Here is an 18,270-nt window from a genome sequence, read left to right on the forward strand (position 1 = left end):
AGACACTATGGCTTGTAGGCCTCTCCAGGTCTCCGTCTACACTTTTTACACTTTGAAGCTTCCTGCAAGACACTGTGCAGGAGCACAACGATTTGACATTTTTCATATTTTTGTGTCTGTGAGGCTGTGAGTGGAGAGTGTGCCAGTTTAACACAATGTGAACTTCCTGTTAGCGCTCATTCCTGATTGAAGGCTATGTCAGATACTATTTCCTGCATCATAAGAACCAATGAGACATCACGTGGTAGAAATAGTTGGGCCAGCATGTAGGACATGAATGTGTTTGAATAGTTCATGGAGTGTGTGAAAGCGTCTGATGATGTGAATTTAAAAACTTGACCTTTCAGATTTGTGAATACCGTCTAGTTACGCTGAACTATTTCTGCCATATCGGGCATCACAGGCCTTGGCATTGTGTGTGTGTGTGTGTGTGTGCGGGGATGTGTCTGAGTAGTGGATGTGGTAGTTGCTATGGTAACTGGATGGGGGAAGGGGCACTCAGGTCTTACACTGGCGGCAGCAGCATGAATATTTCATTGTGAGTGTGTGATGCAGTGAATCCTTCAGCTCCTGCTTCTCTTTCAGACAGTTCTGTGTTTATCAAAGTCCGGCAGTCACTCCAGACTTCAGCTTAACACTGTTCTTCAGTGAGTCTTATCTGTGGATGTGATGCAGCTCAGTCTGACATTACTCATGCAGCAGATCGTCCTCTAGTGAGCGTTTGTGTGTACATTCAGCACGTGACCCTCAGAACGAGTGAAGGCATCACATCTGCAGAGCACGAGATAATAAATATTTCAAAGCAGCGGTTCTCCTGTCTCATGCTGGATCAAACTCTGTTGAATAGAGACTGTTATCTGACTGCTGACAATGAGATGCAGCTGTTCTTCTGGACAAACTGTTTCTTCTTCAGAACCTCTCAGCTGAATTCAGCTCTCACTCATGTATCTTTGTGAAATTTAACAGCAGCACGCACATCAAATCCGTGATCTGTTTAATAGTGATTGGGTAAAGAAGTGTGAGTAAAGTCTTCTGTTGTTTGAATTTATTTCTACACGTAAATTTGATCTTCAGAGCTCAATACCATCATTGGAAAATTAGCCTTTTTAGACAAATGATTGTGCTGTAAAAACATTAATCAGCATTATTCTGAGCAGCCCTTCATCCAGCCTAATGATGGACTACAAATTACTCAACAGTCCAAAAATACAGCAAATATCTCCTGACTTAGCACGTTTTCATTTCTCAAGCTTTCAGCATTAAATCAGGTGTGTCAGTTCACCAGATGCTTTCTGCTTTCAGCAGTCAGAGTTTTGTTCCGGTTTAGAGTTTGAAACTGAGAGCTGTATTAATGTTTCACCGTCTGCTTTTCCTCACTGCAGTCAATAGCAGTCTGCGAGACTCTCAGACTGGAAATGTACCTTCACAGCTGTCATGCAGCTCATAAATATGAATAACTCGACGTGAAACAGACGAGCAGTTCTGCTTTACATTCTGCCTGTTTATCTGTCGGAAGATAGATCGGACACAAGCGAGAGCACAGGTCAAATGCAGGAAAGAAAGAGAACACGAAATGAACAGGACTTAGCAAATACATGACAAATCATTTGACAAGCAGCATCTGGTCTGTTAGCTGTATTTACACTGTAAGATCTAATAACACACAGATGGACGAATCAGATGTGTGTTCACATTCATCTATGCATAGCGGACTTTGTTTACATCAATAACCCTCCAACATGAGCATTTTGACCAAAAGGTGCATTTGATCCTGAATCGCTGTAAGACTTGAACGCTCTTCAAAACCTTACAAACTAATCACATGACTTGCTATTAAATATTGACTGTCTGCTTTTTTCTCTTTGCCAGAATCTGAGGTGATCTACAGAAATCACCATGGACATGTGATCAGGTTTAACATCGTCACGAACGAGACCGAGATCGTGCTGAAGAACACCACATTTGTGAGTAAAAACTTACCACACAAACACTGTTAAGCTCAAATGTTTACATATACACACCTTACACAATTTACACAATTCACAATGTTAATCATTAAAAAATTAAAAGGCATCATCAAAAATGTTGTCATTTTCTTTATTTAGTACTGTCCTGAAAAATCTATTTCACCTAAGCATTGTTTACATACTGTATAATCCACAAGACTAAATAATAGCTGAATTTGCACAAATGACCCCGTTTACATAACTCACAATGGAACTACATGCTTGATATAGCAGTCCTCATACTTTATGCTGCTCTGTTGTTCAATAAGAGTGTCTTTTGTGTCATTTTTTGCAGTTTTAAACTGTTTAGTTTTAGTAGATGGCCATTTGGTATGTTTTAAGTTCTGAAAGTTACAGAATGGTTTTATAGTATAGATTATAACTTTTATCTCTAAAGATCAAGTAGGTAAATTTTGTTCATGATATGACACCTTAAAGTTTTCATAACGAGACGTTCCCAGCAGAAACGTTGTGGCACAGTCTGTAGTTTTTGGGATATGAACCTTTGTGATCCCATGCAGTAATGAGGATAATATCTTTCATGCTTTTTCCAGGATACTTTCAAAGCCACCAGATACTCCATAAGCCCAGACATGAAGTATGTGCTTTTTGCCTACAATGTCAAACAGGTATGTGCTGCTTTCTGCAATTTCTGCAACAGACATGCTCTTTTTAATATTACACTAGCAAATAAATATAGGGATGAAAGGGGAAGGGATGAATGGGAAAAGGGGAGGGGATGATAACAGGTTGATTTGGTTTGGTGGCCCAGAGAGATTTAGGATGGGGGTATTGTCCCAGTTATGTGTGGCCGAGCGATTATGAGCCCCCTGAATCAAGAGAGGGATGTTGAGGATGGTTAATGGATGAGAAAAGGAGGGGATGTTGGGTTCGAGAGAACAAGATGAACCATGCTGAATGGTCAGCCTGATATAAGTAAGTTTTGGGAAGTGAGGTGATTGGATGATGTGGCCCAGCTCCCGAATCTGAGTTAACTAGTTAACTCCCTTTAAAGGTACAGTTTGTAAAAATCAGAAAACCTGTGTTGTTAGTGACTCTGCTGGCTGGTAAATGAACTGCAGGAACATGTTCTCTTTTGTCAGACTCAAACTTTGGCCTCAGATGATACACAAACCTGTCAAATTCACACACTACCTCGCTGCCTAGAGAACACTAGTGAGATCACTTCAAAACACTGTTAAAAAAAACCTCCTTTTGGGAAACACAAATCCTTTTTCTAGTCAATGACTGTTACAGTATAGAGGGATGCAGATAAATGTGTGCTGTTTGAGTTAAATTTTTGATGCTTGAGTTAATTATATTGTGTGTTTGAGTTTTCTGAATGAGAACATGGTTAAACGTGCAAAATGACGCGTTTTTGTGTATAGTTTTGCAGAAAACACTGAGCAAATTGGAACGTGTTTGCAAACAATTTAAACATGTTAAAAGTTTTGAGAAATGTGTCTTTGTTTCAAGAGCTGTATGAATGGTTTGGAAATTTGGACCAAATGAATCAGTTATAGTGTGTTAGCAATTGAGAAAAACTGTAAATTAAAGATTGCTGTGTTTAATATCAGTTGTTGTTTTCTGACCGTAGGTTTACCGGCACTCGTTCACGGCGTCCTACATCATATACAGCATTCACACCAGGTGGAGTAAGAGCTGTTATTGATCTCACTGTATCTCACACACATACAGAGAATACACACACAACAGAATTCAGTCTTTAAATAGGACTTTACTTTAAAAAAGTGTTCTAGACAAAACAATGTGAAATGAGCAGAAGGGTTCCAATATCGTGAAGCAAAGTACTTCATTACAGTAAGTAAGCAAGTGCTGATGGGAGAGAAGGAGCAGCAGAAATGAGAAATGCTTTAAACGTGCTGCCTTGATGTTGAATGTTCTGATAATCAGTGTTTGACAGGAGCACTGAAATCCATTCAGCTCACATTCACCCATAAAACAAGACAGTAGATGAGCAGCACCAGCCAGCAATCACCTACTGCAGCAGAAACGCTACAGCTGTTATAATATATCTGTTTGAACACTCTCTCTCTCTGTGTGTGTGTGTGTGTCTGTGTGTGTGTGTGTGTGTGCGTGTATATAAGTGTGTGTATATGTGTGTGTGTGTGTGTATATATGTGTGTGTGTGTGTGTGTGTGTGTGTGTGTGTGTGTGTGTGTGTGTGTGTATATGTCTGTGTGTGTGTGTGTGTGTGTGTATGTGTGTGTGTGTGTATGTCTGTGTGTGTGAGTGTGGGTGTGTGTGTGTGTATGTCTGTGTGTGTGAGTTTGTGTGTGTGTGTGTGTGTATAGGTATGTGTATGTCTGTGTGTGTGTGTGTGTGTGTGTGTGTATGTCTGTGTGTGTGTGTGTATATGTCTGTGTGTGTGTGAGAGTGTGTTTGTGTCTGTGTGTGTCTGTGTGTGTGTCTGTGTGTGTGTGTGTGTGTGTGTCTGTGTGTATGTGTGCATATGTGTGTGTGTGTGTGTGTGTGTGTGTGTGTCTGTGTAGGGAGGTTCTGCAGCTGGATCCTCCAGAGGTGTTGAACTCTAAACTGCAGCATGCGGCGTGGGGCGTCCAAGGCCAGCAGCTGGTGAGCTCTTCTTTCCCTATCCACATTTACTCTTTATCTCCAGACACAACTTAAAGGGATACTCCACCCCAAAATGAAAATTTTCTCATTAATCACTTACCCCCATGTCATTCCAAACCCGTGAAAGCTTCGTCCGTCTTCGGAACACAATTTAGGATATTTTGGATGAAAACCGGGAGGCCTGTGACTGTCCCATAGACTGCCAAATCAGAATCAGAATCAGAAAGAGCTTAATTGCCAAGTATGCTTACGCATACAAGGAATTTGTTTTAGTGACATAAGCTTCCAGTACACAGAGACAACAACACACAGAGAAAAAAAACTGCAAATAAATAAATTGTACCACCAGTTGTGCTATAGATGATAATGGAATAGAATAGAGTAAGATGCAGAGATGTACTTGGATGGAGGGGTAACAAATAAATATAAGGATATTGCACATTTTTATTGCATAAGTGGGGAACATTTAACTGTTCGTGAGGTAGATATCCTGGGGGAAGAAACTGTTCCTGTGCCTGACTGTCCTGGTATTTGCGGCTCTGAAGCGCCGGCCAGATGGCAAAAATTAAAAGATGGGGTAACTTGGATGTGTGGGATCCAGAGTGATTTTCTGAGCCCTTCTCCTCACTCTGGATGTGTACAGTTCTTGAAGGGTGGGCAGTGGAGCACCAATAATCCCTTCAGCAGTCCGAACCGTTCTCTGTAGTCTTCTGATGTCTGATTTTGTAGCTGAACCAAACCAGACAGTTATTGAAGTGCACAGGACAGACTCAATGACGGCTGAGTAGAACTGTTTCAGCAGCTCCTGTGGCAGGTTAAACTTCCTCAGCTGGCGAAGGAAGTACAACCTTTGTTGGGCCTTTTTAACAATGAAGTCAATGTGATTGTCCCACTTCAGGTCCTGAGAGATGGTGGTTCCTGAATGACTCCACTGCAGCCACAGTGCTGTCTATGATGGCGAGGTGGGGGGGTTGTGCAGGGGGATTTCTCCTAAATAACAGTGTCAAGGTCCATAAAAAGTATTAAAGTCGTCGTCAGAATAGTCCATCTGCCATAAGACGTGCAATATGGGTTATATGAAGCGATGGGAACACTTTTTGTAAGCAAAGAAAATAGAAAATAATGACTTTATTCAACAACCGTATGCTGTGTTATGCTCTTCTGTATCATCCGCGCCACAAGAATGCGCTGTTTTCTTTCAAATCAAAGCTAAATACACATCCTTGTGGCACAGCTAATATAGATGAGCATACACAGCATGCAGTGATATGGAGAGACACAGAGGAGACTGCTGACAAAGAAATTGTTAAATAAAGTCATTATTTTTATTTTCTTCGCTTACAAAAAGTGTTCCTGTCGCTTCATATAATCCAGATTGCACGTCTGATGGCAGAAGGAGTATTCTGACCACGACTTTAATACCTTTTCTGGACCTTGACACTGTTATTTATTTGGCAGTCTATGGGACAGTCTCAAGCCTCCCGGTTTTCATCCAAAATATTTTAAATTATGTTTCAAAGACGAACGGAGCATTTACAGATTTGGAACGACATGGGGGTAAGTGATTAATGACAAAATGTACATTTTGGGGTGGAGTATCCCTTTAAATAGTGGATCTGTTGATTCCAGAGAGACAGTCTATAACGCTAAATGTGTTAACAGTTAATTTTTTGCATTGTGTTTGTGTTCAGTACAGTTTTGAGATGGTAAGGTTTATAGCAGATTGTGAGACGTCTTCTCTTAATTGCTTTGAAAGCACAGGCGTGTGTCTGAGTCAGTGTGGTGCTCATATATATGCTGGACAACATTATAAATACAATATATTCAAATCTAAATCTGGAGGATCATCTTTATATATTGTCATATCAGCAAAACCCTAAAACCCACTCTGTAGTACAGCACTAATACATTATAGACAGGACAGTACGACTCTCTGTAAAACTGCTTTGAAATGAATTTGACATGACTTGAGGACACACTCTGAATTCAAACTCAGGTCACATGTATAAGCAGCTTGTCAGACAGGGCTTAAAGCTCTCCGGCACCATGCCGGATCTCCAGATTTCTGCAGAAAAATAAATATAATAATCCTACATTAAAAAAAAAGAGGCGTTCAGATGAGTCATCACTGAAACTCATCAGTTTCCTTTCAAATGTTAAAAAAAGGACTGCCCTGCCCCTGGAAAAAAGTTCAGGCTCAGGACTTTTTATTTTTTTTGCTTTAACCCCTGGTGTCAGAGCACATGCAATAACACTGAATAAAACACAACAAGTTTAAGTGTAGTTACAGTTTTTAAAATTGGACTTCCTGTAATTTTCTGTAAGTGTGAATTGATAGTGTGATTTAATAAAAGCATGATTGAGATTTTAAATATTTTGTGTGTGTGTGTGTGTGTGTGTGTGTGTGTGTGTGTGTGTGTGTGTGTGTGTGTAGGTGTACATATTTGAGAATAATATTTACTATCAGTCGGATGTCAGGAGTAACTCGCTGCGACTGACCTCATCTGGGAAAGAGGGCGTCATCTATAACGGCATCACTGATTGGCTCTATGAAGGTGAGACTTGCTCTATTATATCTCTGTATAAGATTTAAGAAATATTTGATGATGATGCATTTTTCCTCTTGTGAGACACAGATAGCATAGTAAGTGTTGTCCATTTTTCTCTTGTGTAAGTTGATTGTAAGTTAACTTACAGTTTCTCCAGATGAAGATGTGTGGTGAAGCTCAGGTGTTTTTGTTTAACTCTGAGATCTTATACAGCACAGATAAAAGTCCAGTTTTCCATTCAGTTTTTAAAACTCTTGTTTTGTTGGAAACACCCATGCACAGAGGAGGTCCTGCACACGCATGTGGCGCACTGGTGGTCACCTGATGGCGAACGCTTGGCATTTCTGGTCCTGAATGACAGTCTGGTGCCAAACATGGTGTTGCCCACTTTCACCGGTTCTACATACCCTAAAGGCAAACAGTACCCGTATCCGAAGGTAAGTGTCTGTGCTTGACCTTCACATCCTCATGCTCAGATGTACACTACATGGACAAAAGTTTTGGGACACACCCAGCAGTTTTAATCAGACCCATTGCCACAGGTATATAAAGACAAGCACTAGCCATGCAGTCTACATTTTTTAAACATTTGTGGAAAAAATGGGTCATTCTGAAGGGCTCAGTGATTCAAGCATGGATGCCACCTATCACAGTAACAGTGTCAGTTCATGAAATCTTATCCCTGCCAGATATTCTACGCTCAACTATAAGTGGTATTATTGGAAAGTGGAAGCATTTAGGAGTAGCAGAAACCCATGAAGCAGAACACCATGTACAGTCACAGAGTGGGTCACCAAGTGCTGAGGTGCATGGAGAATAAAAGTAGCCAATGCTCTGCTGATTCCAGAGCTCCAAACATCCACTAGCATTAACATCAGCACAAAAACAGTGTACGGCGGGAGCTTCATGAATAGGTTTCAATGGCCGAGCGATATCTTTAATATATATATACACACACACACACATAAAGAAATTTGAAATGATTTGAAAATAATTGTAAAAAATGTCTCAAATAAACATACTTTAGATGACAACTTCTTGATTCTGTAATCCTATTATAGTATTTTTCACAAATAAAGAAATATAAAAAATATATGTAAATAAAAAGGAAGTAAACATTGTAACCAACAGGATAATCTGGGAAGTTTGTGAGCATTGGGAATAATATGTATTTCAAATAAAGCCAAGGTTACTCTAAATTTACACACAGCACACAGTGAAAATGACATGAATATGACAGTGGGAAATGTATAAAGCGCAGCATAGTTTGAAATGACGAGTTTAAAGTTTGTCGATCTCCAGTCTCCACTGAACTCCTGTCCGACCGACCGTCTCACAGAGTACACGCGATCATGCAGGATGCAAATGCACACTTCACAAGATCTCACAGCTGGATTCCACTAAGTCTGCAAGGTTTGTGAAATTAAATGTTTATTAGACATTCAAAGATTTGTTTAAATTATATAAATGCGTATTTGCTGAATGCTTATGGTAAATGAGGAAGTATTATAATGCTTGCCTTTCTATTACTAATGATTTAAAATCAATCGTTTAATACTTTTTTGTATACTTCTACATGAATTCTTCTTTTAATTCCTATGTTTAATAGTTCTATCTGATTATTAGACAGACTTCTATCCATATTAGATCGAACTGTTAAACGGCAACAACAAATGATCAAGAGGGAGAATGTGAGCGCTGTGTGTCAAAATAAAAGACCCACCTTGAACACATCGGCCAAACAGAACAACCTATAGGCCGATGCCGATATTTGAAAAATGCCAAATATCGTCCGATATATTGGTCGACCACTAGTCTGAGTTTGGAGAACGTTACCTGTATTGTGACTGCATTGTGCCAACTGTAAAGTTTTCAGGGGCTAGGCTAGGCTCCTTACTTCCAGTGAAGGGAAATTGAGTGCTTCAGCATACCGAGACGTTTTGGACAGTGCTGTTCTTACAACTTTGTGGGAACAGTTTGAGGAAGGGCGTTTATTATTCGAGCATAACTGTGACCCAATGCACAAAGCAAGGACAATAAAGACATGGTTGGATGAGTTTGGTGTGGAAGAACACAGAGGCCTGACCTCAACCCCATCCAACACCGTTGGGATGAACTGAAACCGAGATTGTGAGCCAGGCTTCTTAACATTAGTGCTTGACCTCAGAAATGCTCTATTGGATGAATGGGCAAAAATTCCCACAGAAGCACTCCAAAATCTTGTGGAATGCCTTCCCAGAATATTGGAAGCTGTTAGCTGTCAACGGGGACCAACTTCATATTAATGTCTATGTATTTCAAATGAGATGTCATTAAAGTCAGACGTCCCAATACTTTTGTCCATATGGTGTATCACATGGTGAGGAGGGACAATTAAAGACACGTGTCATTATTTGATGTAAAATGACCATGAAGTTTCAAAAGGGGGAAATAACATGGGAAATTCTGGGTTGCCTTTCTAAAGCCTGCTTTTAACCCAGAACAGTTTTTATCAACGTGTACAGTGTGAAAAAAGAATACAGTTAAAATATCACGTCTCAATGCTACAGACACCCAATCACATGCTCATTCACAGGCATGTCAGTATGTGGCATAAACAATAGTTTCAATGCTTGAGGGGAAAAATGACAAATGGTGTTGGAAAAATTGTGAACTGAAGTGAAGAAGAGACCATTTCATACTTCCCTTTATTTTATTTATTAGTGCAAAAGGTTCATGCAGGAAGAACTTAATAGTATAGTATAGTACAATATTTAATTTGAGGATGTGTGAAGCTAGAGTCTGTAAGTAAACGGGTCGAATGCCGCTTTTGTCCAGTTACTGCAAATAAAATCATCAACCCACCGTTTAGGAAGGTACAGTGTGAAAGGTCAGGTTACGAAAAACACCATTAATTGTTAACCCGGGTATGAGCAACATTCAAACATGAAACAAAATACAGTTTTGGATTCCATTTGCCGGGGTTTAGAATGATCGAGAGTTAACTAGATTAAGTGTGAATACTGTGTAGTTCAGTTCAGTTCAGTTCAGTTCATCTTTATTCATTTCCCGAAGGCAATTTTTTGCAGCAAACAGGCATACACATAAAACAATGTCACACCCACATACACACACAAAAAAAAAAAAAATTACCTAGAATTTAAAAACTTTACAGCTGAGGGGACAAATGAATTTTTAAACCGATTAGTTTTAGTGATTCCGGGTACAGCGGCCTTCAGGGAGTCCACTGAGACCCATGCATGATGGGATAGATATAGACACTTGCTTTAATTTCTTGTTACCTAATTGATTGAGATTCTGACATTTTGAAGTGTGTCTCAATTGTTTAGAGACATTTTAGGGCGGTGGTTCCTTTGTCATCTGTCCTTAGTGAAAAGATTGAATTATTTGTGTAGTTCATGTTTTTATAGCTGTAAGTATTCATGCGTGTTGTGTTTGCAGGCTGGGCAGCCCAATCCCATGGTGAAACTGTTTGTGGTCAATCTGTATGGACCGACACACACTCTTGAACTCACACCACCAGATGAGCTCAAGCTCAGGTAGGCGTTTGTGTGTTCAGGTCTGTGGAGGAGACTCAGGCGATGCTCTGACGCTCTCTGTGTCTGTAGGGAGCACTATGTGGTGATGGTGAAGTGGATCAGTAAGACCAAGACAGCAGTGCGCTGGTTAAACCGAGCGCAGAACGTCTCTATTCTGACCGTCTGCGACTCCACCACTGGAGCCTGCATCAAGGTACACGCATCACACACACACACACACACACACACACACACTAAGTCACTCACACACAGAGCTGTGCTTCCTAAGGAAGATGATAATGTGCTAATAATGTCATTGTCATGATGAGGGTGATGTTTCTTTTCAGAGGCATGAGGAAGCATCAGAAGTTTGGCTCTCAAAACAGGTGAATCTCAACTAGATGTTTGCATTACGATCTTCCGTCACATGAGTTTAATGCATTTCGTGTCCCACGGCTGGCTCTGCAGAATCAAGAGCCATTCTTCTCCCGAGACGGCAGCCGCTTCTTCCTGACGGTCCCGGTAAAGCAGGGAGGACGAGGAGACTTCCACCACGTCGCCATGTTCACCTCTCAGGTACAGATACGGCCGGACAGAGCAGTGCCAGTGCGTCTGAATCTCTGTATGTGATCGAGAGTGTGTTGATGTCCTCATGTGTTTATGTAGGCACGTGCGGATCAGAACGAGGTGCGACATCTTACATCAGGTAACTGGGAGGTGACACAGATTCTGGCATACGATGAGAACAGCCAGAGCATGTGAGTAAAACAAGAACCTGAACTCCAATATGTCACGATATACACACCATACCTCTCTACAGCTTAACACGCATTTCCATCAAATAATGAAGGGATCAGCAAACGTGATCTAACTGTATTACATGTGATCACAGTGTTTTGAAACCACTGTAAATCTTGGTCTGTTCTAATGCAGATATTTCCTGAGCACTGAGGGCTCCTCAACCCGCCGGCAGCTCTTCAGGTGAGATTCATGTCTGTTTGTGTTCGTTCCTCCAGAACCGTTCATCAAATGCACTCCTCAGAGTAAAACTTATTCATGAAATACATCAACACTGTATCCTGATTTAATGAGCGTCCCTCTGATGACAGTGATGTGTGATAGTGATGTGAGTTCAGATAAGTTCGACAGGAAGCCGGGCCTCTGATTGGTCCGTTCTGTGTGCAGTGTGTCCACAGTAGGCTTGTTTCCACGGCGATGTCTGACCTGTGAGCTGAATAAAGCTCACTGCACGTTCTTCAGTGCTATTGTTAGCCCCACTAATCAACATGTCCTACTGCACTGCAAAGGTATGAAGACCAATTATTATTTACTCCCACATGACAGTCCACAGTCCTGACGAGTGACCTTTAACCCCCCGTCCAAACTAACACAGGTTATGGTTAAAGTGTTTGGTTTTCCTGCAGGTCCAGGAGCGCCGACAGTGATCATACACTCTCTGAACACTGCCAGTGAGTATTTATTATTTTCAGTTATCCTTCTATAAGTCTGTCCGCTGTGTCCTACGTTAAAAACTCTTCTTTCTTCTTAAAAATCTCTTGTCAGATTATTACATCCTGGAGAATAACTCTGTGCTTAAAGCTGCTCTCAGATACAAACGAATCCAGCTGCTGGAGTACAGAAGCGTCCAGACCGACCACTTCGGTAATGTACTGCTCCGTTCAGCTGATAAACGGGTTTCAGCAGATTTAGCAGACCGTGTGAAGCATTCGAAGTGCTGGATCTCCTGTGACTTTAATGCCTTTGAAGATATTTGGTCTGTTCTTCATGTGTTTTTGCAGAATTGCCGCTGAAGGTCGCCTATCCACCCGATTTCTCTGAGTCCCGCACTTACGCCCTTCTGCTGATGATGTAAGAAGATCTGTGTGTGTGTGTGTGGTGGTGGGGGGGGGTCTGTTGAAGATGAAGGCAGTTTGTAGTTCAAAGCGTTGATTTGCTCTCTGAGGATAACATTAAAATGTTGCTGGTTTTCAGTTTGTCATGTTCTGTGTAGAGACCTGACAGAAATATGAGAATGACTGGAGCGTTACAAAATTGCTCTGTTTTGCTTGAACATAAAAGTCAATGAAGGACACGGTCAGGATGAGCTCAATTTCCTCAAGAAGACATTGTCCTTCATCCAGATCACTGAAACACTGCGTGTCGGCCTCACTGCATGCGAATGCTGAGTCTTGACCTTTGCTCATTCTCTGCAAGTCAAGCCATTTAGAAACTGAACTGAACGTTTCTTCAACATTTCCAGGAGCACCTGCAGTATTTCTATCTTTGATTTCCTCCACTAAATCATCTGAAAAGCACACTGAGACTCTTTTAGAATAAATAACAGATATTGCTGCATCATCAGATCGGTACAGCAGTGATGCAAAGATTTTGACTGATTGTTTGCCCTAAACCCTAAAAAGTCAGTTGCAAGCAAAAATAATTCTGCCATCATATCATGTTTTTTGGAAATGTTCGTGGACTTCTTTCACAAATTCCTCTATTCACTACTTACAGTGGATAGAGGTTTTCTTCATTTGGTGCTATCAGATCTGTCATCTCTGCATTGGTTCATGGGGTGTTTTGAGTAGTTTCCCTTCACTGTTCTCCTAAAACCCGTGACGTGCAGATAAGGAGGATTTTTAAAGTGAAATGTCCACTTAACTTTACTACTTTTTGAGTAGAAATGGTGTAACATGTTTCTCAGGCTGAATTAAAAAAAAACTGCAAACACACTTAACCAGAACCAGGAGAGGCACATTATTTCATGTCAGAAGTACATCATTAAAAGTGGAATGCACATAGTGACGATACACTGATGTGTGTTTTATCTGTGTGTCAGTGATGCTGCCCCCGCTGGTCAGCAGGTGCATGAGCAGTCATGAACTGAACTGTTTAATCAGTTTTTTCTCTGTGTTTATCAGTGATACTGCCCCTGGTGGTCAGCAGGTGAATGACCGCTACTCACTGGACTGGGACTCAGTGCTGGTCAGTTCAGACAATGTCATCGTAGCTCGTCTGGACGGCAGGGGAAGTGGCTTCCAGGGTCAGAAGGTGTTACAGGAAGTGCACAGGCGCCTGGGATCCGTGGAGCTGCAGGATCAGCTGACCGCTGTTGAGTAAGAACGTTTACCTGCTTTTTTCCTTCTATCAGTTGTTCAAAAAAAAGATGTTTCTGTCCTCATTTACTCACTCTCATGCTCTGTTTGGGTCACCTGCACACACACGGTTGTAAAACATGCTGACAGAGTTGTGCTTTTGTTTCAGGTACCTGCTGAAATTGCCATACATTGATAGAACCAGGATCGGTGTGTTTGGTCGGGTAAGACTCAATCTCACACACGGCTGCTGTAATGAAAGAAAAACGGATGAAAACCTTCACAGTCCACGTTCATTAGTCATAAAAACCCTTGTGTTTGCGTCTTTCTGCAGGGTTATGGAGGATATATCGCACTTCTGCTGATTAAATCCACTGAGAGCTTGTTTAAATGCGCAGCAGCCATGTCGCCTGTGACGGACTGGAATTTGTACGGTAAGTTACTGATGTGATAGTGGTTGAGTATCTTCACCATAGGCGCGGGAAGTGGGGGTGCTGAGGGTGCTGCAGCACCCCATGTGTTTTTTCTGTGGGCAACTGTTTAACTGTTGGGAAAAAAAAAAAATCGGCATCTAATTTACACAAAAAAAGTGCAAGTAGCTGGTATTGTTGGCTGATTGTGATTGTGCTAGTCAGCATTACAAAAGACGGCAACCGTCAAATTCAGTGGTGTAGATGGTAAAGTGTGTGTCGTTCTATTCCTTTTGATGCAATAGACCTGGGTTTTGGCAAACTTTTTTTCTCCCTTTTCAAACTTCAAATCACATCAGAAAAGCATTTATTTTTAATAAAATTGAAGAGAATCATCAAGTTGAAAATAAAGTATTGGGTAGGGTTAGGGTAGGTGTAGCGAGGGCTTTTTTCCCAATAAAGTGGCATCCATTTAATAATTAGAATTAAAATTTACACTCAATTTAAACTCAACTCATACTGGTTTATAATGTATTACAATGCTGAGGTGCATATAATTGCAACTATTGCAATAAGTAATTAGCAAATATTCTGCTTTTTTCAGTCGTTGCCCCTCCTAATGATTGAAAGATTTTACTAAATATTTGTTAATTAATAATGTTTTCAACTCAAAAGTAAATATGCACATAATGTAGTTATTTTAATATATTTTACTGTTATTTATTGTAAGTAAATTAATAAATAAAATCAAACTTTCTAATTGGCTTTCCCAATCTTATTTGCGTAAGAAGTTGGTGCATGACGAATCTGCATTTTGGCGGATAATAGCTTATGCTTACCTGTTGCATGACATGAATGGAATTTTTTTTTTTTTACAACATACAATAACTGCAGAGGAATCTGTAACTAACCAAAATAAAGACAGATGAAGCTATGCCCGACTCCAGACCCCGACAGCGTCATAAAGGTGATTCATTAGACGCTACCTTAGCAGCTCAGTGTTGAACATTTATGCCAGGAAAAGGACCATTTGCATCCAAATGTAATTTAATGCACACAGAACACAACCTGGAAATATATTTCAGAATATAAACTGCTTATTCGGCCATTTTCAGTTAGATTTAACGTTACTAAATGGGACTGAGACTGAGCCTGGTTTCTCCCAAGGTTTTTTCTCCATTCTGTCATCGATGGAGTTTTGGTTCCTCTGACTTGCTTAGTTGGGAACACTTCATTTACAGCGATATCGTTGACTTGATTGCAAATTATTGCACAGATACTATTTAAACTGAACTGAGCTGCATGATGACATCACTGAATTCAGTGATGAACTGCTTTAACTGTCAATTTGCATTACTGACACACTGTTTTCCTAATTAATGTTGTTCAGTTGCTCTGACACAATCTGTTTTGTTTAAAGCGCTATATAAATAAAGATGACTTGACTTGACTAAATGTGTTTGTGTGTCTGTGCGTTAACTTGAATAATGTCCAAAAGATATCTGTTTTAAAGCAGTGGGTAATTCACTAGTTGATTTTCTTAAAATCTGCTTTGCGATTCTGTTGGCAAACATGTTTATGGGGCATTCTATTCAACCAGTTTATTGCTAGTGCAGCAGAAATAGACAGCGCACGCAGCCTTTACAAGTAATTCGTGTGCAATGTATCTGGTTGCCATGACAACTTCACGCGCTTGCTGCTGCTCTAATCGTAGTAAAACTGCTTTTAATGGTACATGGATTGTGTCTTTGTATGTTTACTACAGAAATGCTAAAATGTATTTAAAAGTTTGACTGACCAAATCGACTGGCTTGGTTTGGCACATCTTCCCGCGCCCCTGGTCTTCACACTGATGTGTAGTTTCAGACCCGTGATTCGGTGGTTCTGAGAGTGAATCTGACCTCTCTTTCTCTCTCAGCCTCGGCCTTCTCTGAACGCTATCTGGGTTTCCCTCTTCAGGACGACAGCAGATATCAGGTTAGTGCTGGTTAGTTGTTATGGACTCAGACTCTGCTGGAATGTGTTTGAGATGTTAGTGACAGACTGTGTGTCTCTAGTTCTCCAGTGTGCTGCAGAATCCACAGGGTTTCAGAGACCAAACACTCATGCTGCTGCACGCCACTGCAGATGGTCAGTGAGACCTGAGTGAGTGTGTGTGTGTGTGTGTGTGTGTGTGTGTGTGTGTGTGTGTGTGTGTGTGTGTGTGTGTGTGTGTGTGTGTGAGTGTGTGTGTGTGTGTGTGAGTGAGTGAGTGTGTGTCTGTGTGTGTACGTGTGTGTGTGTGTGTACGTGTGTGAGTGAGTGAGTGAGTGTGTGTGTGTGTGAGTTTGTGTGTGAGTGAGTGAGAGTGTGTGTGAGTGAGTGAGTGTGTGTGTGTGTGTGTGTGTGTGTATGCGTGTGTGTGTGTATGTGTGGTGTGTGTGTGTGTGTGTGTGTGTGTGTGTGTGAGTGTGTGTGTGAGTGTGAGTGTGTGTGTGTGTGTAGAATATTTGTGTTCTTGCTTGTCTGTCTTGTAACTATTTTTGGATTATTGAGGTGTTATTAGATGGGTTAGTGGATCATTTGATAGCATTACTCTTTGTACTTTTTTTTTTTTTTTTTACTCATTTTACTCATGTTGGTATTTTCTGCAGCAAATGTTCATTTCCAGCACATGGCGGAGCTCATTAAGAACCTGGTGAAGGTGGGAGCGAATTACACACTGCAGGTACTGAACATGCGAACACTGCAGAGAGACAGCAGCAGCAGAGTGGCTTTTTTTTATTGATGCTTGGCTGTAGTCTAGAGTCTGATCATTTTCTGGATGGTTGTTTTTCAGATTTATCCAGACGAGGGTCATTTCCTCTCCAAGAGCAGTGACCGACACATGGCTTCAACACTGAGCAGCTACTTCCGATCCTGCCTGCAGGAGGAAGTGCTTCCCATCAGTGAGGAGGAGGAGGAAGAGGAAGAGTAGAGTGAAGATGAGACACAACACACAAACACATGCAGACACTGACACACACACAAACACACACACACACACACACACACACACACACACACACACACACACACACACACACACACACACACACACACACACACACACACACACATATTGGGACAATGAAACACACTGGACAAACATCCAGAGCAAAACACTCAGATAAGCAGAGAGAGCCAGGAATGAGTGTGAGAGTGTGCGTGTGTGTGTGTGTGTGTGTGTGTGTGTGTGAGAACATGTATATATGCATGTGTGTAACTGTTAGGATGAATGTAGCATTAGACCCGTGTGTGTGTGTGTGTATGCGAGAGAGAGATTTTCTGGCATATGGATCATTATCACTGGAGATGGATTGGAATATTTCACATATCATAAATCACTAAGATCTCTGATTGGCTGATGCATTGGCCAATCACAGCACAGACTGTCGGGTGGAGCTGCTCCAGTCAACCATTGCATGGTCTTTTTGCTTTGCTTCACTTCTTTTGCCATTTTCTGTCTGTCAGTATATTGTCGCCCTTCAGAGGAGCTGCGTTTGATTGCATTTCTCCACTTGCTGGGAAGAAGAGTAATTCCATCCATGGAAAGCTGGAGGATCTGTGTGAAGAGAGCGAGGTCTCGGCAGCACACGTGCCTGACGCTCACTGTGTGTGTGTGTGCAGTGCATTCTGGGATGGTGCTGCTGTATTTTGGACAGAAGAGGGCGTACAGATGTATTTTTGGACATTCATCAGACAGATCTGCTCACAGACTGTTTTGGATCAGTTTATTTGTATTGCTGACTGTTTAGTTTTACTGTTGGTGGTGGTTGGGGGGGGTGAGGGGTTTGGGATTGTTATTGTCCTCTAGTTATGACAGTCATGTCTATAAATAAACAATTAGTCCAAAAAGAACACGATTTCATTGTCATGTGCTATATTTTACCATCAGAGTCCCTGTGCTTCATCTGATCGCATGCGGCCACACCGTCAGCAGGAAGGACCGCAGACATCAGAACGGCAGTCACATCAGCAGCACAATTCTCAGCACAAACGTTCATGAACGGCCTGGAATGAATGAATGCCACGTACTTCACACTCTTTGATTTGAAGTCTTTTGAATGTTTATCATT

General features: G+C 41.2%; 1 protein-coding gene across 2 annotated transcripts in view; it reads left to right on the plus strand.

The window, feature by feature from the left end:
* The window catches only part of LOC109071078 (inactive dipeptidyl peptidase 10-like), a 57,680-nt gene extending 39,628 nt beyond the window's left edge, over positions 1 to 18,052 (plus strand). For both annotated transcript variants that reach the window (XM_042764415.1, XM_042764416.1), the window contains exons 4-26: positions 1,870 to 1,964; positions 2,561 to 2,635; positions 3,604 to 3,656; positions 4,520 to 4,601; positions 7,036 to 7,156; positions 7,433 to 7,587; positions 10,592 to 10,689; positions 10,759 to 10,882; positions 11,016 to 11,054; positions 11,137 to 11,244; positions 11,335 to 11,426; positions 11,602 to 11,649; positions 11,854 to 11,975; positions 12,093 to 12,137; positions 12,232 to 12,330; positions 12,468 to 12,537; positions 13,590 to 13,784; positions 13,933 to 13,987; positions 14,098 to 14,197; positions 16,092 to 16,150; positions 16,231 to 16,303; positions 16,807 to 16,880; positions 16,992 to 18,052. In XM_042764415.1, coding sequence (XP_042620349.1) covers positions 1,870 to 1,964; positions 2,561 to 2,635; positions 3,604 to 3,656; positions 4,520 to 4,601; positions 7,036 to 7,156; positions 7,433 to 7,587; positions 10,592 to 10,689; positions 10,759 to 10,882; positions 11,016 to 11,054; positions 11,137 to 11,244; positions 11,335 to 11,426; positions 11,602 to 11,649; positions 11,854 to 11,975; positions 12,093 to 12,137; positions 12,232 to 12,330; positions 12,468 to 12,537; positions 13,590 to 13,784; positions 13,933 to 13,987; positions 14,098 to 14,197; positions 16,092 to 16,150; positions 16,231 to 16,303; positions 16,807 to 16,880; positions 16,992 to 17,129 — 2,120 coding nt within the window. In that variant the 3' untranslated portion in view covers positions 17,130 to 18,052. The remainder of the gene's footprint in view (positions 1 to 1,869; positions 1,965 to 2,560; positions 2,636 to 3,603; positions 3,657 to 4,519; positions 4,602 to 7,035; positions 7,157 to 7,432; positions 7,588 to 10,591; positions 10,690 to 10,758; positions 10,883 to 11,015; positions 11,055 to 11,136; positions 11,245 to 11,334; positions 11,427 to 11,601; positions 11,650 to 11,853; positions 11,976 to 12,092; positions 12,138 to 12,231; positions 12,331 to 12,467; positions 12,538 to 13,589; positions 13,785 to 13,932; positions 13,988 to 14,097; positions 14,198 to 16,091; positions 16,151 to 16,230; positions 16,304 to 16,806; positions 16,881 to 16,991) is intronic.
* Positions 18,053 to 18,270: the final 218 nt, after the last annotated feature.

The sequence above is a fragment of the Cyprinus carpio genome, chromosome A9 (assembly GCF_018340385.1).
Source record: "Cyprinus carpio isolate SPL01 chromosome A9, ASM1834038v1, whole genome shotgun sequence".
Lineage (NCBI taxonomy): Eukaryota > Metazoa > Chordata > Actinopteri > Cypriniformes > Cyprinidae > Cyprinus > Cyprinus carpio.